General features: G+C 48.4%; 2 protein-coding genes and 1 long non-coding RNA gene across 5 annotated transcripts in view; 1 reads left to right on the plus strand and 2 right to left on the minus strand.

The window, feature by feature from the left end:
• Positions 1–1,854: 1,854 nt before the first annotated feature.
• Positions 1,855–13,398, minus strand: Cc2d1b (coiled-coil and C2 domain containing 1B). Of its 2 annotated transcripts, none has more exons than XM_033767723.1 (23): positions 12,042–13,398; positions 10,847–10,991; positions 9,716–9,819; positions 9,181–9,336; positions 8,644–8,769; positions 8,290–8,449; positions 7,959–8,140; positions 7,737–7,812; positions 7,534–7,644; positions 7,322–7,452; positions 6,998–7,070; positions 6,691–6,818; positions 6,182–6,299; positions 5,935–6,104; positions 5,444–5,569; positions 4,860–4,918; positions 4,658–4,774; positions 4,288–4,361; positions 4,151–4,209; positions 3,874–3,925; positions 3,319–3,418; positions 3,078–3,168; positions 1,855–1,984 (listed from the first exon to the last, which is right to left on the minus strand). In XM_033767723.1, the coding sequence occupies exons 1-23, from the start codon at positions 12,105–12,107 to the stop codon at positions 1,856–1,858; spliced, it is 2,553 nt and encodes an 850-aa protein (XP_033623614.1). In that variant the 5' UTR covers positions 12,108–13,398; the 3' UTR covers position 1,855. The 2 variants fall into 2 exon arrangements, with proteins under 2 accessions (XP_033623614.1, XP_033623613.1); XM_033767722.1 differs by having other exon boundaries at positions 5,444–5,572.
• Positions 13,399–14,059: 661 nt separating this feature from the next.
• On the plus strand, positions 14,060–15,724 carry LOC117287326. The gene is made up of 3 exons (XR_004518558.1): positions 14,060–14,169; positions 14,701–14,846; positions 15,652–15,724. It is a non-coding gene; the product is annotated as an uncharacterized LOC117287326 (long non-coding RNA).
• Orc1 (origin recognition complex subunit 1) overlaps positions 15,521–25,360 on the minus strand; it is a 31,496-nt gene continuing 21,656 nt past the window's right edge. For both annotated transcript variants that reach the window (XM_010610323.3, XM_010610324.2), the window contains exons 12-17: positions 24,914–25,021; positions 24,548–24,697; positions 23,485–23,604; positions 18,477–18,646; positions 17,897–17,984; positions 15,521–15,903 (exon numbers count right to left, since the gene is read on the minus strand). In XM_010610323.3, the coding sequence (XP_010608625.1) occupies positions 15,709–15,903; positions 17,897–17,984; positions 18,477–18,646; positions 23,485–23,604; positions 24,548–24,697; positions 24,914–25,021 (831 nt within the window). In that variant the 3' untranslated portion in view covers positions 15,521–15,708. The remainder of the gene's footprint in view (positions 15,904–17,896; positions 17,985–18,476; positions 18,647–23,484; positions 23,605–24,547; positions 24,698–24,913; positions 25,022–25,360) is intronic.

Below are 25,360 nucleotides of genomic sequence, written 5' to 3' on the forward strand. Positions count from 1 at the left end.
TAAACCCAGTGGCCCTTCATTAGTAAGTGTTGGATTGGACACAAACCCTAAGGGGAAAACAAGGCTGAGCTGTCTCTGCTTCTGAGGACCCTCTTTATTCTAGATCACTGCTTGACACAGGTGTGTGCAACTTCAAGGGTATGTTCAATCTCTACTCTGTGGAAGTTTTGGTAGCTCACTGTGACAGGTAAGACTGACCAGTGAGCTCTGGGGAAAGTCATAGTCTGTAGCTCCTGCTACGTTACCACTAAAAACTCTGCTCCTAGGGGTAGGGAAGCATGGCCTAACCCTGTTATCCCCAAAGAAGACAAAAGCTCAAACCCTGAGCTGTGCTTTTGAAATACTATAGTGATCAGTAAGCTGAATTTACTTGCTTACAGCCTTTGAAAAATAATCTTGAAGAATGTTTTGTTGAACTTAATGCTTCAAAAGGGGTGTTTATTTCTAAGAAATGTAGACTGTTGGAAGTTTTGAATATTAAACCTATTACAAGTCCCTTCATCATTTTCATCCCTTGAGGAAAACAAAACCAAAGGAGAAGTTTTTGGAAAGAAGTAAGGTATGCCCAGACAATAAGCCAAATGAAGAAGGCCTCCCCTGCTCTCTCAAAAAGGAAGGCAAAGCAGCAGTGGACAAATGTTACCACTACTCTAGCTTTTTAACAGTGCCAGGGAGGAGGGTGTTTGTTTAAACTGATGGTTTACAATGTAGAGTGTAAAATCCCTACAATGAATAAGACCTAGTTTCTTAAATAAAAATTGGCTACATAAAATTTTATATATTTATATATAATATATATGTTTCTCCTCATTTAACAGGAAAAGCAGCAGTGGACAAATGTTACCACTACTCTAGCTTTTTAACAGTGCCAGGGAGGAGGGTGTTTGTTTAAACTGATGGTTTACAATGTAGAGTGTAAAATCCCTACAATGAATAAGACCTAGTTTCTTAAATAAAAATTGGCTACATAAAATTTTATATATTTATATATAATATATATGTTTCTCCTCAGTTAACAGGTCTTTCATCTTAGGCACGTGGACCCAACCCATGATACAACCTTACCCTTATTTCCCACCAAGTAGTACCAAAAATAACTTTCCTCTTCCACTGAGTCCACCGGGAAGCAGGAAGGTTAGTGCAGCAGCTGTCAGGAAAAAAGGCACAGGCACAGGCAGAACTGGGGTAACTGAGTCGAGGGGGGACAGGCTGCTGTCATTGGCTGAGTCCCCCAAGCAGGGAAGGTACCCAATCACCCTCGAGCTCTCCCATCCCTTAGTTACATCTTTCAAAGGCACATCCAGAAATGGGGCAAGCTGTACAGAGGTTAAGGGGCTGCAGGACTCCATGGCACAGAGCAGTGAGGGTGTCCTTGCCTTTGCCCTCATCTGGGACAAGGGGAGAGCTCCTGGAATCCCACCTGCTTCTGGGTCAGTAGGGCATGTACTTAATAAAGTCTTTGGTGCTTGTGTAGCAGCATCTCTCTTATGCACAAAGGCTTCCACGGCCAGGAAAGCTAGGAAGGTAGTTCCTGTACACGGCTGCCAGTTGATCCTCTCCCAGTGCTGACTACCTGATGCACAGGGCACAAAGCACAGGTCAGTCTGCACCACAATGAAGCAGTTTTAGAAAAGATTTCCTGCACACTTAAGCCTTGGATGGTTATTTTTCTCCCCCAGTTCTACTGGGGAATGTGAAAAACTCAGCCCATGATCCCTACCCAATAGTTCTGCCCCTCTGGTTTCCTCACAGATGAAAGCCCAGGCTTTCTCCCAGGCAGTAAGCTAGGACTAAGTAAGAAAGGAGCTCTATCAGCCCCTAGAAGAGGTTCAGAGGGCTCCAGGAGCCACCCACCTCACAGGCCTCTGGGCTCCAGGACCAGCCAGTTCTCTGTCACCTTCTGCATGTCTTGGCCGCTCAATGGCTCCCGCAGCCTCACCTTCACCTCCAGCTTCCCTCCAGTTGGTTTCCTCCCATCTAGGACCTGTGAGAACAATGAGAAGGGAGATGTTAAATATGCTGCTGATGGGGATGTGCTGAGGGCAGGCAGAGCCCTAAGGTCCTGGAAAGAGGATCTAAGATGCCCTGCGGTATTAATGTGGAGTGTGCATCTCACGACAGTCCTGCTCCTACTGTGTATTGGTAGCTGTTTCAGGAGCAATATATGAATCTAGTAGATGAGCATCAGGGCTTTGAATATTCACTCACTTTTGCTCTGATCCCCATGGCAACTCCTGGGAGAAACACTGGCTTTAAGAAGCACCTAGAAGCCAGAGCCCAAACCCTCATTTCACTGCTGGCCCAAGGAAAAGGCCATGACTACAGCAGATTGAGGGTTCCTTCCTCTCTACCCACTGCTATGCCCTCCTTCAGGCAAGAGAAGGAGCAGCTGGAGTGTAAATACAAACAGGCCCCGCTTCAGAACAGCAACCCAGGCAGGCAGTGGGTAGATGCACAAAAAGCTCAGCCTTCAAAGCCTTCAGTAAGAATCAGGTCTCAGCTCTGCCCAGGTCACACCACATAAACTAATAGAACCACACTTTCCCCTGGCCTAACTTTCCCCATCTCTCCCAAGCAAGCTCTTAAGAATTCCTGTCTGTAATCCTGTAAGTTCACTGAAGCTCAAGGACCTATCTAGGGGCCAGTTTTCTAAGCACAGACTAGCTTCATTCAGTCTGTGATCCTGAAATATACACCTTATCAATTTCAGGTCTAGAGCTTATTTTACTTCCTTGTGATGTCAGACACTTGTCCCAACCAGTTACCCTGCCCCTGTGTGCCAAGCTGACAGGAGGGATCAGACTCACTCACTGGTCTCTCTCATCTATCACCCTTGGGCACTTAAGTGGCCCAGAGTATTGTGGGAAGTATATGGCTACTTCCTATGTGGCTGACACTGAAATTTTTTTAGGTCTTCCGAAGCTTTTTCATCTGTGAAGTGGAGACACTATCTACTCTACAGTACCCTATGGAAAATTTACAATTAAGTCACAGGCCTAGAAACCTGTAACAGGGACTGGCATTCCCTGAGTATCTGCTCTCCTCTTACCAAGTCCTCTGGCTTGTCACTCCCATACCTCTACAATCTCTCTGATCTCACACACATTCTCCAGCTGCTCCAACTTCAGGTGTGCTGTGCCAACCAGCTTGTCACTCCTGAAGAGGGATCTGGAGAACCAAGAGGAGGGAGAGATTAGACTGGGCAGGGAAGGTGAGCATGAACAAGCTGAACTCAGGGCTGTAAAACTGAATAGCATCAGGGATAGAAATGCCATTCCTTCCTCCCCACCCATCTTGTGTGACTAACAGGAGCCTCACCCTTTGTGGAAGATTTCAAACTTGATTCCTTTGCTCTGGATCACCCTCCTGAAGCCCCGGTGGTTTCGGTTGATGTTTAGTTTGAAGACTTGATCAAATTCTGCAAAAGGGGAGAAGACAAGTAGAGGCTTGGCTCCCAGGGATTTCCTGAGGAAGCAGGCAGACTCTGGGTAGGCTTCTCCTCTTGACCTCCCTGCCTGCAATTCAAGGTGTCTGCCACCAGGAGGAAGGAGGTAGAGCATCAGGACCCTAGCTTGGAAGGAGATGGTTTTTGTACTCTTGGTAAACATAGATTATATAGAAATGGGAAGGACAGCGAAACTGGTGTGAGGATTCCTGGGTCCCATTTCTACCATCTTGTCGTGAGGGCCTAGAAAAGTCCCTTTACCTCACTGAGCCTCAGTTTTACCAATTACATAAGTACATCAATAATACCTGTTTTATCTCCCAGATGGGTAAACAAAATTAAACTATAGATCTGAAAGCACTCTGGAAACAAGTGCTTCTCATGGAGCGAGTGAGAGGGAAGAGAAAGGAGTCCTGGGTGGCACTCACCTGGGGAGTTTGTATTCTTCACTACAGTAGTTTTGCCTTTTTGAGCCTGGTCCTAAAGCAATAAGGGAAAAGCCAAGACAGTTTGACAAACAGAGATATGCAGAGCCAGGAACTCTGCACTGAGTCGGTGTTTTGGGAAAAGAACCCTGAGGAACTAGGCTGAAGGGTCTTCAAACCCCTTCCTTAAGGTAGGCCTTTTAGGGATGGAGAAAAACAGAACACAAAGTCTTGCACAGGAAGATGGGTTCAGAGGATCCTAATTCTGCCTGAGCCTCACCGAGTTAGGGTAGTGAAGCTCAAACCGCACAAAAGCATCCAAGTCATCAGGGGTCACCCCTGTGAGGAAGGAAGGAAGTCAATCAGAGAGAGTGGCCAGAAGCCAGGTGCTGGGGCTGAAGTACTAGATAGGGTTACCTGGAGGGGCTGGGAGGTTCATTCCCCGGACAATGATCAGATGCATTTCTGTGCTGTTAAGCTCTGAGAAGATCCTACAGCCAAGAAGAATGAGGAGAGCTTGACACAAAAGGCAAATGGCAGAACCCTTTCCCCTCTTCAGTGCTTGCCAGGCCACCTGAGTGGGCCCACAGAGAAGGGCACAGATCCTGGTCTCTGACTCCTGGTCCAGAGCTCTTCCGACAGCTACCACCTGAGTGCTCTGGCAGATACTATGCCCTCCTTGCCGGCCCCAGGGCCTACAGCACTGAGAAAGTCTCACTAAAGACCCTGGACTTCCAAATTCCAGCCCCGTTCCCCAAAAAGCCATGTGTCCCTTAGGCTCTGGCACCTCACAGTCTGGAATGTCTTCAACTCAAAGTGGTGGCCGGGAGGGTCGAGGCCCTGGGCCTGAGCCAACTGCAGGATCTCCAGCTGTTTCTTGCGGTCCTGAGCAAGCTTCTCAAATCTGACAGGGATTGGTATGCACATCAGCAGGGCAAGCCTGGTTTTCTGCTCCCCACCCAAGCTCTAGCCCCAGCCCTTGCACTCACCGGGTAGTCTCAGCCACATTGCCCTGGTGCATGAACTGCTTGGAGAACAGCAGGCACTTCTAAAAATAGGGGCCCAGAGTAACTCCAGTGCCAGAGCACTTGGCTATACTGGCCCCCAGGGCCTCACCTCTCCTCCCCAACACATACCCGGCCCTGTTCCCAGGGCCCACCACACCTTTCTGCCTATATTTGACTGTTTCCTCTCCCGACGAGTCATTCAATCTCACTTAGCAAACTCCCATTCTTCCTTCAAAGTCTAATTCAAACATCATCTCAGATGGAAGACTTCTCAGAAAAACAGGCAGTAATTCAGAAGGATACACACACAACAATATGTAATCTCCCATCTACAAAGTTCTTTCCCCTTGACTTTGTTGTCTGAACTTTAACTACCTTAAAATGAAGGTACTGCCACTTTCCAGATAAGGAGTTGTGGTTCAGTCAGGGCAAATGCCTTGCCTAAGGTCGCACGGCCAGTGAGTGAAAGAACCAGAATTAGAATTCAGGTCTACCTGCTTGGAGCCTTCTCCCTGTCTCCACAGGGAGGGACCAAAAGAGAAGGAAGAGACAAGCAGCCCACCAACCTCATACTGCTCCAGAAGCATTTTTTGTAGCTGGGCATACACTTCCTCAGCCTTTGGGGAGAGCCGTAGGCCCTCGTGGTGGATGAGGATGAAGTCACCCTCTTCATCTGTCCATGGTGAAGGTACCTGCTGAAGTCACAAGGGCCCTCAGGCCCTAAGAGTCAGATGATTCCGTCACTGAGCTGATAAAGGCAGGTATTCAAACGAAATGTTTCTTCAAATCCCATGACCTCCAGTAATGGGCACTCATTGCCTCTCATCTATCCCAGGCTGTAGGAACTCTGCTCCTACTGGCTTTGCCCAGCCTTGTCCTCCCTAATGAGGGGCAGCCCTCTTCCCTTCCCCGGGTCACTCTTGGGCCACGAAGGAGACAGGCAAGCAGCCACATCCCACCTCTTTCAAGAAGCTGCCCCATTATCACAGCGCTGCCTGTCAAGCCACCCCTGCCTCTTGCTCAAGAAGGGCTGGTGCTTTTACCAGGTGGGACTCACCGAGAGGTCAACAGGTCGGCCGGCTCGGGCCTGCACGATTTGAGCCTCAAGCCCCTTGGCAACCCGCAGGTGGGCTTTGGCCTTCTCCAGGTCTTGCCTGCGCTTCGCCTGCAGGGCTGCTCGCTGGTACTGCAGCTTCCGTGCCTCCAGGAGTGCCAGCTGCTCCCGCACTGGAGGGGCAGAGCCAATGGTTAGGCCATAGTTCGTGAGACCCTCCACTCCTCCGACCTGTTTGTCCCCGGCTCACCAGATGGACTCAGAGACTCCCTAGAACTCGAGGCCTTGGGTTCAGGCTGGGGCTGGGATGAAGGAATCAGAGGTTGAGCTGGCTTCTTGGCCACCGGGGCCTTTGCTGAGGGCTCAACCTGCAAACAAGCAGGCGGCTGACCTGAGATTGTGTATACCTGCCCTGTGTCTGCATCTAGCCTTGGACTCTTGCTAAGCCCATGCTAACCTGCTGTGTGACCTGAGATGAGTGGCCTATCTCCTTGGACCCTACAAAATCTCAGAGCTGAAACAAACTTCACAAACTCTCTAGTCATCTCCCCAGCAGGATACTGGGGCCGAACCCGGGCTCTAAATGACAAACACCTGAGTTTGGATTCCACCTCTGCCACTGGCCAAGTGTTTCCTCTGGAATTGTGGAAAGGAGACCTAACCTCACTGGGCTTGTTGGTATGGACAACAGGGGATAGGTTTACCTCTCAGCTGTCACTTCTCCCCACCCAGCCCTGCACCTTGGGCTCCTGGCCAAACCTCATCCTCATCTTCATCTGCCAGCGTTGTATCTTCTGAAGTGGCCAGTTTTTGGGCAGCTGCCAAAGTTGCTGCCACTGAGTCCTCATTGCTCACAGTGGGCTCCAGGCCAGGGATGGGGGGAAATCCTGTGAAAAGAGACAGGGTGGGGAGAGGATGTGAGGGAGGCTGCTGTGGGTCCTAACTCTGTCTGGGCATAGTGTGGATGGCTGGCTTCCCCAGGGTGGAGGCAGATACAGATGTTTCTTCCCCCGACCCTTCTGGCCCAGAGACCTCCTCACAGAGCCTGGAGGCCAAGACCCCTCACCTGGAGGAACAGGCAACTCAGCAAAGTCCACTTTCCGTCCTGCTCGGTGTGCTCGAATAGCATCTTGATATTGCTGCACAGGAAGGAAGCAAAGGACTCCTGGGAAGCTGAGCAGGCACACAGGCAGGCACACCCACCACAACAGATGGGCAGGGAGAGGAAGACTGCAAAAGTCAGCAGTCGTGGGAGAAAGAGTCTTAAGGTAGCAAGCGCCCAAGAGAGAAAGACTTCGAGAAGACCAGGGCAGCAGAAGCAAGAGACAGAAACAGCTGGCCAGGGAAAGAGGCCAGAGCAGGGCAGGGCTCTGTGCAGCTATGGGCCCACCTTGGCGAGGCGCTCATGCATCCGGGCCTTGCGCTCATCCCCATTGGCCCGGGCCTGGGTGCCCGCCTCACGGTACTTGTTCAGCCTTTGCTGCAGGGCATCTAGCACTGTCTGTGGCTCTGCAGGGGTCACTTAAAGGAGATAAGGGAGGACATCAGCTTTGCCTATCCCTCCTCAGGTTCCTACTCCCCAGTCCCACCATCAGATCCTACCTGGGGTGGGTGGGATGTCAGAGGCCATCACTGGCTGTACTCGCTCCACTGCGGGGGGTAGGACTGAGGGTGCTTCAGGAGCCTCAGCAACCTGTGAGGGAGTCTTCAGGTCTGGGGGCCCAAAGCGATGTGTAGGCAGCGTGCCTGGTAGCCCCATCCTCCCAGCCTAGCCTGAGCAGGTGCCCTACAATTCCCATACTGACCCTCAGGTGCCGGGGGCATGGTGCTGAGGTCCACAGGCTGCCCCTTCTCCAGGGATTCCAGGACAGCACCAAATCGCTGCAACAGTGAGAAAAGCAGGTGTGGACATTGGTCCTGAGACCTGGGCTGGACCAGCTAGCTCTCCCTTAGGCTGATTCCCTGAGCCTCTACTTCCCCACCTGTAAAGCGAGGGATGGATAGTGCAGCAGATCCCAACGTCATACCTTCCCAATCCTCATGAGCTCTCGGGCACGGTCCAACTCTCCAGCCCGCTTGGCGTTGAGGGCAGCCACTTTGTATTCTCTTTGTCGCGCCAACAGCAGGGCCCGGAGGTCTGGGTCTGCATCCGGAAGGGTAGCAATGCCAGGACTGCCCAACAGGCTGGACTCAGGGTGGGAGGCATTGTCTGTAGGAAACAGCCCCCACAGAGGGTCCCACTGGGCTGAGGACATGTTGACAAAAGTGACTGATGGCAATGGGCGGGGCAGGGTGGGGAGACAGACGGCAGGCGGGCACTGGCTCTGGGAACTGGGCAGGATTTGGGTCTCCAGATACCTGGCTCCAAAACAGAGGTAGCTGGGGCATCTGCCTCAGGGCTCCTGTTGGCTGTTTCCTGGGAGACTGGGGGCCTCTTGCTTAAGGCCACTGGAGGTGGGATCTCCTCCTCATTGACCTTCCTGCCCTTTCTCACAGCAGCTAACTGCAACTCCAGTGTCTGCGGGAGAGAGCCAGTCTAGAAACCTAGAGAGCAATCTCAGCCTGGACCCTGCTTGAAGACAGGCCAGGGCCCCATCACCCCACAGGGCTGGTGGGGAGGCATCCCCTCCACTGCGCAGACTTCTGCTGCTGCTTCCCCCAAAACCCTCTCCCAAGACCCAGCCCTCTTTCCAGACCTGCCCCATCCATCACCTTCAGGCCTCGCTCACAGCGCCTGGCTTTGGCCGCTTCACCTGCCTTCTTCGCACTAGCTGCAGCTTCCCGGTAATTGCAGATCCGTTCCTCCAGCAGAGCCTGCAGCCCCTGAGGCCCTCCAGCCTGCAGATACTTCAGCTCAGGGCTGGGCCACTCCACGGCCAGCTAGGCCCTGGCCATTCTCTCCCTGTGAGGAAGCTGCCCCAGAAGATGGAGCTCTGGGACTCCAGGAGAAAGAAGAGCCTAAAGCCCCATGGTGTGAAGTAAAGACCCACTGGGGAGACCAGAGGCCAGGTCAGAGGCAAACACAGGGCCAGGCAATCAATGGGGCCAAGACATGGCTTCATGGAGTGGTGTGGGAGAACAGAGAGGCCTTTGAGGCTGGCCAGCCACAGGAGTTTCTCGTGCTCAGTTTTTACTTAGGCCAGCTACTGAAGGAGGGTGACTGTGGCGTGCTGTGCCAGCCTTGCTGCATGCATATTAGACATGGACAAGAGGAGCATCAGAGGCGCACAGGGCCCCTCCAGAGCCTACCTGAGCTGCTGGGACTGACGGTGTTAGCAGGCCTGCCGGTGCTGAAGCTTCAGTGTCTTCCTGTCCCTTCTCCTCACAGAGGTCTGGACTAGCTGCCTCACTGCTGTCTGGGGGCCCAACCTCCTCATCTGTACCCAGGACTACTTGCAGCTCATTCTGGAAAAACACAACAAGCACCAGCAGCTTGGGGGCCTCATGGCCACACCCTTGACAGGATCTGAGAATAAATGTCTCCCCAGTACTGTTTCCAAATGTCAGGACCTCTGTTCTGCATGGTCCCCCTTATAAAAACTTTTCTTTAATCTAACCAAGGACAGCTTTGAAAACAGTGAAGACTTCAAATCTCAGAATCTACCATTGCAGAGCTCAGACCAGAAGTTAAAGGAGATAAATCTCACACTGCACAGCCCAGAAGATAGGTCCAGAAGTGCAGGGTACCCACTCAAGGTCAGAAATGTAGAGGGACAAATCACAGGCCTCTTTTCTACCACCCTCTCCACTGGTCCAAGCTTGGCCACCAGCCTGGCAGACGCACCAGCAGGTCTGCATCCTCCTCCAGACCTTCCTCCTCCTCTTCTTCCTCCACATCCCGCATACAGTCTGCCGCCAACTTCTCAATGTGGGCCATGGGGAGAGGGGCTGGGAAATGGGGTTAGAGGTCAGGACAATTCAAGTAAGGTCCAAGATGAATAAAGTGGTAGATACACCGGAACAGAAATTCCCCTTCCTTCCCACAGCAAAGTCCTACCCAGGAAACTATTCTTCCTTTATGACCCAGCTCAAAAGACACCTGTCAGGGACACCTTCCTGGCCTCCAACAAGTAACAAGTTGACCACTCTCTGCCCTTCTAGTAGTTATTCATGAATGTATCCATCTATCCTACAAGCATCCTTTTCATACTTATAAAGGTTTCCAGAGCCCATTTGAACTTTGTAGCAGTTCTGCAAGATAGGTAATATTGTATCTATTTTATATAATGAATAAGCTGTGAAATAATAGTAGCAATTTTCTTAACATTGAAATCCTACCAAGTGTTAGAACCAAGGTTTATCGAAACCGAAAAACAGGGCCAGATCAGTGAGTCCAGTTCTCTCACTGTCAGCTGAAATGTACAGGAGAGGGGGAGTGTTTCTCTCTGAAGGGTCCAGGTGAGACGTGAGGAAGGTTTAGAATCCCAACCCCACAGTTCTCCTAAGCCTAAGACCTCTGTCCTCTTGTGGGCTGTGGAAGGAAGTTCCACCTGTTCGTGTCACACACTGCCTGAGCGCTTACTAGGTGCCTAATTGTGTCTGTTCTCCCTGGACCCACATGGTTTCCCAGACCCTGGCTAGGGCTAAGGACAGTGACTCAAGTCAGTCAGAGAACCGATTTGTCCACAAGAGGATGAGGCTCCCATCACACAGATACAAGCTCATCCTTCTGGGTCTGGGATTTAGCTCAGTGGTTCTGCCACCTGCTTTGCAAGCGCAAGGTCCCAAGTTTGATCCCCAGTACCAAAAAAACAACAAGCTCGACCTCTTGTGGAAGAGTTGCAGAGGGACAGGGGTATTGGAAGGACCAAGGGATCTGGCTGGCTCCTCAAGACCGTAAGGCAAAGACCCTCTCTACCACAGGCCTGCATCTATCTGGTTGCAGTACTGAGTCGGCCCAGGGTCAAAAACTCACCCTGCCCCTTGGGTGCTGGCTTCCCGCTTCTGGTTCCTGTCTCCCCGGTGAGAGCTAACAACTCAGCTTCCAGGTCTCCGTCATCTTCGGTCTCATCCATTCCGAGCATCATATCTTCAGGGCTGAACTCCACAAAGAGCCCCAGCTGACAGAACAGAAGGTTTCTTAGGAATCACACCATGAGGCAGGGTAGAGCTTAGCCCCAGAGCCAGACTTGGGGTCCCAATATCCCAGTCAAGTGGCTCCTCCACTCTGTGAGGACTAATGTGCAGAAAGGGAAACTGAGGGCTGCAACATTACCCCTTGGACACTTATCTCCACGGAGACTATAAGGAACCCAGTAAGACCACACTACCATTATTATGAACAGTAATAACAGCAGTAGCTGCCACTACTAGTCACAGCATTCTACATTATTAGTTAAATGCCACAATCCTGAGAACTAGGTCCTATTTCTTTTTAATTGTAATAAAAGACACGTAAAGTTCTATTTTTATTTTTATCCCAGTGCTCAGAAGTACGACAGCCTTCTAAATGACAGAATTTAAAATAGTCTTTGAGTCTCTGCCCTTGACTCCACCTCCTCCCTCAGTTTTTTTGTGTTTTGTTTTTTTTCCTTCTGTACTGGGGATCCACCTTAGGACCTTGCAAGGCAGGCAGTAGAACCACTGAGATAAATCCCTGGCCTTCCCTCAGCTTTTTTAAAACAATAAAAACAGACTAAGTCCAAGGACTTGGGCCCAGAAGAAATGAAGGGAGAAAACTGGAAAACAGTCCTCAGCCTCCCACTTTCCTAGCAGCCCTCTGTCCCCAGGGAGCCAGGTTTTCCTGTTGGCAACAGCCCTCAAGCCCTGACATCCTTGGCCGAAAAGCAAGGGCTGACATGGGTAAGGAACCTCAAAGCACGGAGCTCCCATCAGAACATCTTCAACTTGAGAGGCGCCCAAGACCTCCAGACCACTTGTATGGAGCGGTCAAGGCAGGATGATGGCTGGGTTGAAACATTATAAGGTAGTTCAGGACTCCTGGCCCTAACTGTGTGGCAGGGTCTAGTCAAAAGGTTCCTAAGGGCACTGCTCAGATTCTGGACTGACAGGTAAAACAACACAAGTGATTCAATCTAACCCAATTTGCCCAAGCACTCTAACGAACTCCACTCTAAACTGGCACAGTGAGGAAGTAGGTATGTTCATACCTGCTTGGCAGCCGCTACACCCTGGCCACTGGTCTGAGGACCCTTCCGAGGTCTTGGCCCTGGCATCTTGGCAGCCTAGATACCTATCAGGTGGGGAGTTGAAGAGACTCAAAGTGGAACAAGACTGCAAGGCCTGCCCCCAACAGTGGTACCAGGGGGAAGGTGTGATTAGTGAACTCCCCACAGTGGCAGAGCTCTGCCCCAACAGGTGAATCACCACTAAAGTTAGACCCAGGCCACTGAAGCAAGCTACAGGAGGGATGGAAGGCTGGGGACCACCTGTTGGCATGTCACCTGAGGAGTGAGTGTGGACACAAATATAGCATTACTGATTTGACTGACCAGTGTGCAAGGTAGTCAGGGGAGCACCTCTAGCTAGGTGTAGGAGGGGGAAAGGGCTGGGTAGGATTTGGAAAGGCATTAACACAGGGAAGTCCATTCTGGAAGCAACATGTGACCGTTTAAATTCAAGTTAATTAAAAGTGCAGTTCCTCGGGCACACCAGACACATTTCAAATGCTCAACAGCCACAGGGAGTTATGGCTACCAGGGGATGGCACAGACACAGAATACGCTTCATGGCACAGGCTCCTTGGACAGCTCTACACTAGAGAAATGTGACTCAGCATTCAGATTCTCAGGCATCCAACCTTTCACGGGACCTGCATGGCAGATGATCCTAGGCTTGAGAGGTCAGAAGTTAATCAGATACCGCTCAGCCCTCAGGTAACAGGCAGAGACAGACCCACGAACAGAAAACCGCTACACGAGGGTGCTGCAGGTGCAATGAGTTCTCAAAGGCACTTCAGGAGGTGATTTCTGTGCTGAGTCATGAAGGCTCCAGTAGGAAGGGGAATGAATCCCAAGTAGAGGGAACAACCTGGCAACCGCTCTGAGGCGAGGAGCTTGGCTGCACAACGAAACTAAAGCCCTGGTACTACTGGAGCATAAACCAAACCGTGCGACTGGAAATGGTGAAAGCTTAGATGGAAATGTGACCTAAGGGCAAAATAGAACCTTCCAGCCTAAAAAAATCTGGACGTCATTCTGACAACGGGAAAAGTGAAGAGCTGAGGTCGGCGCTTCGGAAACATCACTGTGGCTGCAGGAGGGAAGGTGCACAGGCAATAGTCGGGGCGCCCGGCCGGGCCGCGACGGGGCGTGGGTGGCAGCGGGGACAAGAAGCAGAAGTTACAGGGATGAGATGTGCGCCGCGCCAGCGCTCCCGAGGGCTCAGGTATCAGGTTTCAGTGACCAGTGTGGACAGCGGGGTGGAAATGACGCGGCTCTGCAATCGGCGGCTGCGGTGCTGGACCCAGGCCCCGGCTCCGGAGCGGTGAGCAGCCGGAGGCGAAGCCGGGGATTTTTAAATCACAATTCACCAGCTTAACAACAAGAATACATACAGAAACAAGTTTATTTCTTAGTCACTTACTTCTCATATCAGAGGGAATAAAACGCTTTTGAAAAATACATATAATTTAGTACAGTAAGTATATTTTGGGCTGGTCCACCTAAAGTCAACCTTGAGACAAAAGCTCAGGTGCAAGTACCAATCTGGGAAGTGACTCCAGGGACTAGGAGTGAAGGCTGGAGGGAGTAAATTGGAAAAAGAGGGTCAGCCAATATAATCACAAGTGATCAAGTTAGCCACCCATGTGACTAGTGCTCATTTTGGAGTTGCTGGAAGCCACATGAAAAGCCTCTCAGCACTGCACACCCAGGAGTCAAAAAGGGGAAATGTTCATTTGCACCTGTCCCCTAATGGGCCGGAGGAATTCAACAGGCATTAGGCCATTATTACTTCTAGGTCACTTTGGGCAAATGTCAAGAGATCCCCGTGGGCATCTCTATAACAAAGAATTTGGTTGAGCTTTCCCCAGAATTTTCATCATGTTAGGCCACAACTGATAGTTTATGCTACAGAGATCACCTCTGCGAAAGGGAGGAGGAACTAGGGTTTGACTCACATGAGTGCGAGGCGGGGCTCTCCGACAGGTGACTCCCGGTGAGGTTCGCAGTGCGCAGGCGCCATCGGGCAGGTAGCGCGAGAACAGCTGATTGGCGTTAGGGCGTTTGGCCAGGCCGCCAGCTGCAAATGTAGTATGCGCGCTCCTCTCTCGCCAAGGTGTGGCTTCGCCAGGCCTCTCCCCCGTTCAGGCCTGGCTTCGGGCGGCCCCTCACCGGGCTGGTCGCCCTGGACGAGGGTTAGGGGCGTGCAGACAGCCTCCCTGTGTCCTTCATCCCCAGGTTTCCCGGAAGCGGGGGCCAGGGCTCGCTCCGCTGTTCACGGGTCAGCACCTGGCTGCAGGGCGGGGTGAAACTGCAGGTTGAGCTCGCCTCCCGCAGTGGAACACACTTCAAAGTCTTGATACCTGCTGGGCGTGGTGGCCTTCTGGGAGGGGAGACCGCGAGTTCCAGCCAATCAGGACGATTTGGAGACCGGGTCTCAGAAAAAAGCAAACAAAAAGGCGAGGGATGTACCTCAGTGTAAAGACTCTGAGTTCTATCCGCAACACCGGGGAAGAGGGTGGGGATTTGTTACTAAATTCTTACCCCCTATCCCGCAGTGCTAGTGAATGGGAGTGGGGGGGGGTAGAAATGGCAACTACACCTGCTTTCTGACCAGCTAATAGATCTTAGCCATACTGTCCTGCAGGATGGACATCATCCCCAGGAGAGATGGAGTAACTCTTCAGCATCAGCAGATAGGCTCTAGCCTTGCCTTTCCCAGCTAAAACACTGCCACTTCCCCTACTCCTGACTATGCTCTAAACTTAGGTTTTGGCAATTACTGATTCCCAGGTATTCCAGTTTCCTGTCTTCTGGTTTCTCCGTGTGTGTGTGTGTGTGTGTGTGTGTGTGTGTGTGTGTGTGTGTGAGATACTGGGGTGTGGGTCTGGCTAAGTCACTAAATTGTTCAGGTTGGGCTGGAACCTGAAATCCTCTGGCCTCAGCAACCCAGAGTGCTAGATGACTTGTGTCATCACACTCAGTCTTATTGTTGCTTTTGACTTCTCAGAGAGGGGATCAGCTTCACCACTTTAAGACAGGGTCTCCCTATGTAGCCCCAGGTGGCCTTGAACTTGCAGGGGTCCACCTGCCTCAGCCTCCCAAGTGCTGGTATTAACAGGCGTGCGCCACTACACCCTGCACCATTTTTATTTTAGTTCCACTTGCAAATTTTTTCTTCTTTTAAAGTTATTTTCGCGTTTTTATAAGAAATGTTTGATATACACAAAGACATGCAACATTTTGCCTTTACTAGGATGCAGACTCCACAGAGGCAAACATTTTTGCATTTTCTTGTGTATCTTTGACAGCAAGAGCAGAGTGTGGCATAGAGTATGCACACACTAGTCTATTTTGCATGGGAGTTAACTAACTACTGGACACCGACTAAAAGTTACACAGATACAAGTATGCTGTGTACCTGTATTTATATACATGGTAACATTAAATAATAACAAATAAATGCCAGAGGAAGGACCTACTGTGGTACTGTTAGATTGTATTGATTATAAACTTCCCAAACAGGGAAAGAACCAATTATTTAATGAAAAACTGCAAAACATAATAATCATTTCCATTCATTTTGCTACAATTTCAGTTGCTTGGAAAAAAAGGAAATGCGTTCTTTAAAAGACAACAGACTCGTGGAATCCCTTCACTCTTCCTTCAAGGCGTACAGCACGTCGTCCGGACTGACGTTGAGCCTCACCCGAAGGAGCAGGTCATTCCTGCTGGGCTCCACAAGGAGAAGGCGGCATGAGCCCAGGCGTGAGCACACAGCCATGGTCTCTGACATGGTGGGGTAGGGCAGCCCTTCCATTCGGCATAGGGCCACGTGCTGACTGTATATCTAGACAAAAAAGCAAGGCAGACGTTAAGAGGAAAGGCAGCTATGGGTCTGAATCTGATTACTTATTTCTTCTGGAAAAGCAGAACCTGGGTATCCAGGATGCCCAGACCTCCAGAAGGCATCACGGGTACCCAAATGGGGGCACAGATACAAAAGAAACAACAGCCCCAGAATCAGAAAACAGCGAGGGTGAATCCCAGTTCTGTCATTTACTACATATGCAGTATTGGGCAAGTTACTTCACTTTTATGAACTTCAGTCTCACCTACAAAATGTGCCGCGTACTGCGGAGTATGGTGGTGCACACCTATAATCCCAGCAGTCTGGGAGGCCAAGGGAGGAGGACCGCAAGTTTGAGCCCAGCTTGGTCAGCTTAGCAAGATCCTGTCTCTAAACTCAGATTTGAAAAAATAAATAAATAAATAAAGTGAGAAAACAGAATAAGAACACAGGGAGACAGGAGAAAATTTGCACACAGATTCCTTTCCTAAAGCTCCTCATTGAGCCGGGCAAATCTGTACGGTCCTGGTCATCTCTTTTAAATACGTATGAGTCTGTCTCTCCTACCAAGGATGAGAATGTGACAAGAACAGAGATGTTAACCATTCAGCCTGGGGTTCTTGGTACCTAATACAGTCAATTGCATGGTACTGATGTCCAGGAAATACTTACAAACTACAAGGAAAGTTACTCTCCAGAAGAGAGTGATCTCTGGCTCCAAAAGAAAAATAAAGGTCAAGATATAAGGAGCATCTAAAGGTTCACAATAGAATTTATTTTCTCGAGGTGTTGGGGATTGAACCCAGGGCCTCGTACATGCTAGGCAAGTACTTCAAAACTGAGCTACATTCTCAGCCCTCACAAAAGAATTTATAAATAATTTATTAAAGTAGGTGGAGGGAAAATGTTTTCCTGTCCTAATTTAGTTATGTGCTCATGTCTAAAATACATAGTACTCCCCCACCCAGCAGTTCCTACGGAACAGCCCACTCTTGTGACCACCTTTAACCATTGCCAACAGACACCAGTCTTGTTCGTTTGTTTGTTTGTTTGTTTGTTTGTTTGAGACAGGGTCTCACTCTGTAGTTCAGGATGGCTTGAACTCACTATGGAGCCCAGGCTGGCCTGGAGCTCACAGTGATCCTCCTCCTGCCTCAACTTTCCAGAGTGCTGGGATTACAGGTGTGCACCACAATGCCTGGCTCCTGATACCAGTCTTTTTTTTTTTTTTGGTATCAGGGATTGAACTCAGGTCCTTGCGCTTGCAAGGCAGGCAGCCGAACCGTTGAGCTAAATCCCTGGCCCCCCCCACTTTTTTTTTCTGACACCAGTCTTAAATCAGTTACTAAGGCCAGACTTAATCCAATGAAACTATGCTCAGATACATCAAATTCAGATTCATCTTTGATTTTCCAAACATAGCCTCATTCTGAAAGCCTTGTCTTCACTACAACATGAGCTGTATGTGCAGTAGTCACTGCCCTTGAGCTAAATCCCCGGCCCCAGTTACTGCCTTTCTTACCTCACTGCTTGAATATGTGGCACATAGCAGACCTTCAATTTAACATGCAGGCGTCTACCCATGCAACCCAGGAAAACATCCCATGAGTGCGAGTGTTGGACAGCACAGTACAGTGACTATAGTTTACAATAACCTGTTACATGTCTATAAAGAACTAGAAAAGAGGTGCTCAAAGGCTCTAAATATAGATAAGGTGATAGAAATGCTAATACTGTTATTGGGTTAGTAATACCGTTATTGGGTTAGTACTTGTTATATATAGGCACTGAAACATTACACATGAAATAATTATAATCATTATGTACAAATTCAGTTTAAAACCATTTAAAAAAACACGTGTTGGCTTGATATTCTTTAGCATAGTCAGGTTAGCATAAAATAGAGACAAATTTATACTCTGATTGAAATTTCCACATATCTTAAAAGCCCCAAACCAAAGTCTAGAAGATCTGAAAAAAGGAAATCAATCACCTGTTGAAACGTTGCTTCTTCCAGTCCGGATCGATGGAACTCTGCAAGGATGGCTCTCAGGAAGCCCTGTTCCAGGACGGAGGAATTCCTTAAAGGAAATGAGAAGACCTAAGTGCCTGCACCACCAGCTCTGAGGAAAACCAAAGTTTCTTGGTGTCTTTAGAGAAAAGGGGAAACTCTGAGAACCATTTCTGTATTATCTGTATTTCCTTCCTTGCCTTCAAAGTCTCAAAATGATACAGTAAATGGCACTTTGGAAATAAGGGGACATGGCAACCACCTGTCACAAATACCCACGCCCTTGTTGTGAGAGCTTAGCACAGTGGCGGTGAACCTGCAGGCGACTGCTTATATCACTCTGGTAAAAGGTTCACATCACTGGAAGAGCAGATCATGAAGCAAGAGAAGCAGCTACTTTGTTCTTGTTTCCAAGGCAGTTTTACCATCAAACCCCTCACGGAGACCCAATGAGTGGCTTGTTTATTGGCTTTAGCACTCATGTATTCTTGGTGTCCAAAACCTTAGCAGGCTGTTGACCTCCCTGGTTGTCCTTGGAGGCTTAGGGAGAGGAGCATCTTACTTGATGGCAGTGATGTACGAGGAGGAGAACATCTCATCCACAGCTTCCATTAAGTGGGCCACGGTGACCAGGCTGGGGGAGTGCTGCTTCTGGTGGGAGAACTCGCAGATCTCTGTGGCTCGCCGGCAAATATCCAGGCAGCGCCGTGCATCCCCCGAGAGGGCTGCTACCTACAAGAGGGAATATTTTGTTCCGGAGGTGACCTTGCCGCTTCAGCCCAGAAGAGCCTGGAGATACTATTCAGCTAAAATGAAAGGCAGTGCTGAGGATGGACTTGCACCCGAAGTTAAGGACTTAGCCCTGCCTGGGAACCTCACAAAAGCATAGGAATAAAACTGTATCTGCACGGGATTCTATTCTGAGTCCAAACTTTTATCTCTGTGCTTTTGTCTTTTTGAGTCAAGGTATCATGATGTTGTCCAAGCTGGCCTCAGACTCATTATATAGCCCAAGCTGGCCTTCAACTCACAATCCTCCTGCCTCAGCCTGCATAGCGCTAGGATTACAGGTGTACCTTTGTCTCTGGTACATGGCTGGCCTTTGTCTCTGTTTTACAGAAAACTCCACACTACAAAAGGTGGACATTCTTGGTGTATTTATTATTCAAGAAATGAATCTCAAAAAGAAACCCTTGAACTAAGATTATGAGTGGACCATCTGGAAACAAATAGTTCTCATTCCTTGCTGGAGAGAGGCAGTTCCCAGAGCAGCCAGCCAAGGCCAGAGGCAGAGCACAGCCTCTGTGGAGATAAGGCCGCAGGTCGCCTTCCTCACAGGGAGTCTCAGCTCAGCTCATCCTAAATCCCGGGACGAGGCCTGATCAGAGGCTAAGAGAACCAGAATGAATAATGGGGGAGGGAAGGAAGTCAAAAAGCTGAAAAACCCAGAGGAATGTTGTTAGATGGATGAATCAGTCCAACCTACAATTCTGTTCTCTTCTGTCGTGCTGGGATTGAACCAAGGGCCTTAGCCAGGCCAGGCAAGCACTCTAGCACTGAGCTACTTCCCCAGCCTCACCCCACAATTGTAATAGCACCTCTGTTGCTCCCTCCTTTCCACGTAGAGCAACTACACCACTTTTCTATAGAGGCTGAGAGGCTCAGGAACCTTCTCAGTGACTCCTCTGGTCCCTGCACCCTGAATCAGAAGGCCACTTGCATTTTAAGTTTCTCAGAGGGAATGCTTGGAAACAGTGCAGCCTACAAGGACCACTCAGTTTCTATTCCTAGTACTTGGCAGCAGTCTTTGCAATTTACCTGACCATCATCATAAGCTGCCTGGTAACACTTCCAAAATGGTTATTTTCTTCTAAAATTCATGATATATTAAGTTTAGAAAGCAAACTATGTAGGCATATATGTACACAACACACTTCAAGTAGTCATGTCAGACATGGTTGTGCACACCTGTAATCCCAACTCCTCAAGAGGCAGAAGGATCACAAGTTCAAGCCTGGGAAACCAAAGAGGAATTGTCACAAAATAAAAACTAAAAAGGGCCAGATATGTAGTGCAGTGGTAGGGTGCTCCTGAGTTTAAGCCCCGTTTCCATACACACACACAAAATGTCATCTCTGGAAAGTAGAACTATACACAAATTAAATGTTTTATATATGTTTGTTTTTAGAATTCATAGTTGATCTATTCAAAACAAAATTCACTTTCCTGGTAACCAAGAGAGAAACACGAGTATCAATATATATTCTTCCTTTCCTCTAATCTTTCACATCCACTTGCTAAAGAGGCCCCGAGTTATTTCCTCCTCACCACTTCCCTCCCTCCCATCACCATCCCCAGCTGTGAAGAACCGCCAGAGTGGTAAAAAGCACAGACTAGAGAGCTGCTTCAGGACAAAACAATGAAAGGAATTTTCACCCTGGAGATATTCATGAACTTTGGTGACCTTAAGATTCTTTTTGACTATGTCCGGCGGGGGAGGAGATGTAAGGAAGAACTAGGGCCTCTCAACACAGAACCTAAAGAGGCCCTACAGGCACTTGGAACTCCACTAGCCTCAATAAAAGGGTAAAGGATAATTCATCACACGGCAGGATGGTAGGAGAAAATGCCTGTTTTAACCTTGGTACTAGATAGGTATACAGTAAAACAAAACTTGCATTTTTGCAACCACAAGCCCTAGTGGGTTTGTAGCCTACAGCTATGTTGTAACTCCTAAAGTCCTCAACTGGAAAATTTTTAAAAAATGGTAAATGCTGTCAGTGCCCCTAGGTAACTGCCAGAAGCAAAAACAAATTCTAAATGAACTCAACTTTAATCCAGGACTAAATTCTCAGATAAAGAACATCACTACATAGTAAAGGTACAACAAAAATTGAGACTCAAAGACAAGGCAAGAAGGCCACACATGCAGAACCAACAAAAATTGGAGTCAGACCTATGAAGATTTTGGGTATCACAGATTTAAGATACAGAATATAAAATGTTTCTTTATATGTCAATCTTCACTGAAAAACCAAGAACCACAAAAGAAAGGGAAACAACAGGAGAAATATTTTTTTTTTTGGTTCCGGTGATCGAACTTGGGTCCTTGTGCTTGAGAGGCAGGCCACCGAACCACTGAGCTAAATCCCCAGCAACAGGAGAAATGTAAATAGCAGTATAATTCTTCAATAAGAAAAGACAATGGGGGCAGCCCACTTTCTGGTCCTCCTCCTGGCTCTCTTAAACAGAAGCTTGCTTTCCATACTTTTTTCCTACTCTTAAAAAAAAAAGAAATGATGGTTCTTGAACAAAGATTTTGTGAATCTCTTTATATATTAACATAGAAATATTTTCAAGATGTATGGCTAAGTGCAAAAAAGTGCAGTTATATATTATGTTACCGTTTATGTTAAAAATACAAAATTACAAAAATAAAATGACCAAAAAAAAAGAAGAAAGAAAGACATAGAAGAACGCCAAATTCTAAGCTGGTAATGAGGTATCCAAGAACAAATCTCAATGTAACTAAAAACCTTCAAAATGTGCAAGGAGTTAGTGGTAATGGAACTGGATGGGGGATGTTTGGCTAGAAGACAGGGGAGATTGGTTGAACATTAAGAAAAAGTAGGAAACTAACGTTTTTTGTTTCTGGGTACTGGGGATCAAACTCAGGACCTTTCACTTGCAAGGGCAGCGGAACCACTGAGCTAAATCCCCATCCTAGTAAACTAACTTTTAAGATGTCTTAGACCAGGACTCAACAAACTATGGTCTCCTACTTGTTTGTACAAGTAAAGTTTTATTAAAACACAGGCTCATTCGTTTACATTTTGTCTATGGCTGCTTTTGCCACAAAAGGCAAAGCTAAAGTAATTTCAACAGAGGCTCTTATGGACCTTTATGTCCTGACAGCCTATACCAGTGGTGGTGAACCTATGGTACGCGTGCCACAGTGGGCTATTCATATCATCGAAAGCTTTGAAAGGTTTGCCATCACTGGCCTATAACATTTACTACTACCTGGTCACTCAGAAATTTTGCTGATCTTCACTGTAGACACACACCCCAATTTATACTGTTGGGTACACATCAGAGCTACTTAGCAAAGCTCTATAAGACAATCTGGGGTGTGGGTAATCTGTACTATTCCTATAAAAACTCTGTCCTGGAGATGATCCTTCTCTTACCAAGTCAAGAGATCAGACATTTACTCTCAATCAAGGATAAAGGAAAAGTCTCTGGACCTACACAGGTCTTACTGCAGAGAGGGATGATAACCACAGGCATGCTGAAACTGCAGTCTGCCTCCATCACTGCCTCAGGCAGGGCATGGGAAAGCTGAATATCCCAAGGAGAAATAATCACCAGTACTGTAACAGGCCCTATCAGATTACCACACAGTTAACAAAAACCACTTAACAGCCCAGAGTCCACCAACCAGCTTACTTATTTATATACTTATGAGACTGTCTCACTATGTTGCCCAACCAACCTTGAACTCCTGGGCTCAAATGATCCTCCTGCCCCAGTCTCCCCAATCACTGGAATCATAAGCATGTGCCCAGCGCCAACCAGCTTTTTAATCTCCGCACTTATCCCTGAGTAGACAACCAGGCTATCTGAGGAAAGTCTCCAACAAAGCAAGACAGAGATCAAAACCAACAAAGAGCATCTCGGAGGAAAAAGGAAGACAACCTCAAATAAATACACTGGCATTTAAAAACATAGCATTCAGAGAAAAAAAAAAAAAACAGCCTTAGAATATACATGATAGCAGAAGCGAGAAACCCTAACCACAGAAGGGTTGGATAGAGGGTAACTGTGAGGGCCCCTTTCCTAGAAAGTGAAATGCAGGGGCACCACACTGGCTCACATCTGGGCCCAGTATCTGACTTGGTACCCAGCTCCGAGCAGGAGAGACTAGCATGCGCTGCTGCTGCAGCTGCTCAGGGTTCACCTCATTTAAGGCAAGAGGAAACTACAAACACATTTATGTTTTTAAGTACTGAAATACTTGTGTGGATGTATGGCTTCTTTCTTTGAACTGGAGACAGATAGACACTTAAGCCACTTTGTTCATTTAGGTTTTCAGTACCTCATACCTCCTCTGAAGTGTGACCCTTGCCAGGCATATTATAGTCCTGAACTCATGGAATTCTTACCATGACCTAAGGTTAACCATTACAGCCTTACTCGCATTTTTTAAAGAGATGAAACTGAGGCTCGGGATGACTTTCTTACCACCCTTCACTTGCCTACTAAGTTTTAGGAGCCAGAATTCAAACTATGGTCCTGTATCTGACTATGTTACACTTTTAATTACCCAAATGTGCTTGCTCCCTGAATGAATTAATGTTACTCTGGATATAAGCTCAGATACTCATGACCTTCTAAGTAATTAGATAATAAGGTGGTTAAAGAATCTTTCCAAAGTCTCTTTGGTGCTTTATTTTTAAAAGATTTCCTAAAATACACCTTTATCCTCAGAGCATGCACCATACAGCCTCACACAAAGACTTGCTGACTTGCTTGCGGGTGCAGCTAGGGGCTCCCCAGTGGTGACTTACCTTCCTGGCCACCAGCTGGATGGCATCGTCCTCAAAGGCCTTTAAATGCTTGAGTCGAGACACTAGGATTTGCTGCAGTTGGCTGTGTGTATAGGGCTGGAAGGACATCCTGGTAAGGCCCTGGGGAACCCAGATGATAGAGGAACAAGTTCATGAACTGCCAACTCATTGCCCAGGTGGAAGATCATCTTCAGGCTTCAAACCCAATTCCACATAACAACTGGCTCATTTCTGGCTGGGGATTTAGCTCAGTGGTGCCACAGCCTGCCTCACAAGCGCAAGCGCAAGGTCCCAAGTTTGATCCCTGGTACCAAAAACAAAAAAAAACCCCACAATTTGCTCATTGCTTCAGGTTGACTGCTGCAGCCAGCTACTGTCCTTCCTGTCATAACAATGACCAGAGGTATCCTACAGGGCAGTAGTTCTCAAACTACTTTTCTCTTTAAGAACCCTTTATTCTGCCAGAATCATTTGGAATTAGATAGAAGCAGAGGTGCTCTAATTAACCTGGGGAGGAGGATGTCAGGATCTACACAGATCACACAGTCCCTGGCTTCCTGTACGGGGCTCACGATGATTGGATGTTGTGCTTTCTGTTCGACCACCAGGTCCAGGAGGGCGGAGACTGCATCTGCCTGGCTCACTGCTCTACTCTAAGCATCTAACAGGTAGTGGGTGGGTGGTATGTGCTTAATAACTTTAAAGGTAAACACTTAGGCATGGTGGCACATGCCTATAATTCCAGGACTCTGGGGGACTGAGGCTAGAGGACTGCAAGTTCAAGCCTACCCTGGGCAACTTTTTAATTAAAAATTTAAAAAGGACTGGGATGTAGCTCAGTGTATAGGCCCTGACTTTAATTCCCAGTACACACACACACACACACACACACACACACACACACACACATAAAACAAAGGAAAACTCTCCACATTTCTGCTCAGTTTAAAAGTGTAGAAGTAATAGAATACCAAGATAGGAACTATATCTGATTTTCTGTTTCCATTTTTGCAGAACCCCTTGGCCCAGCTTACAGACCTGTTCGCACAGCTTGAGGACCTACCAATCGACTCGACACCCGGTTCATCATGATCCTCTCTGGCAGATCCATGGTGTTGGCAATGGTCAGGACCACCAAGCGGGCCTCCTTGTGAGTGGGCCAGTCAAAGAGATTATACATGACATCTTGCTTGTGAGTCCACAGAAGGTCGAGCTGCCAGGGAAGAGGAGAGACATGCTGGGCCCGAATCCCCTTACCACTGTTCTTGCTGCATGTTCTGCTCAGGTCACCCTAGCAAAGCAGCAAGCAGGTCGATGAACACTCAGAAGAATGCAGAAGGGAGCCAGCACTCCCGCCCATCCAGTATTCACTCTTGGGATGTTACAGTCAGTGCTGCCCACTTCTGTCCACCTCCTGGGGGCACCTCACCTCATCCACAAGCAGGACAGTGGTTTCCTGTGAGGACCGTCGGTTGCAGAATCGTTTTGCCAGTAGTGCTGCTGCATGGGTAGCTGTTGCCTTCTGGCCTGTCAGCTTCTGCATTGGGGGAAAAACAGCTGTGGTAAACAAGCTTAAAGTGAGATCTGTAAGAGGAAGCAGTCTAGGCTGAGGATTTCAGTGCCCTGTTCTCTGCCTCCCATTCTAGTCTTAGCCTTAACCTGAAGGACAGGACAAGTACCAGAGGAGAAGATAAAAACCATGTGTTTGAAATGGCAATTAATCAGAGACTGGCCCCATAAGTCCCGCTAAATCACCATTGGACCATTTTGTAACGGAATATGGTCAGTACTGAGGTAATGGTTAATGAAGAAAAAGAGAGAGATTTAACCCCTGGCCTCCCTCTCAGTCCATTCTCTAGCCTGCCATCTGTGGGCT

Source organism: Fukomys damarensis, unplaced genomic scaffold (assembly GCF_012274545.1).
Source record: "Fukomys damarensis isolate Sample0158 unplaced genomic scaffold, DMR_v1.0_HiC HiC_scaffold_23, whole genome shotgun sequence".
Lineage (NCBI taxonomy): Eukaryota > Metazoa > Chordata > Mammalia > Rodentia > Bathyergidae > Fukomys > Fukomys damarensis.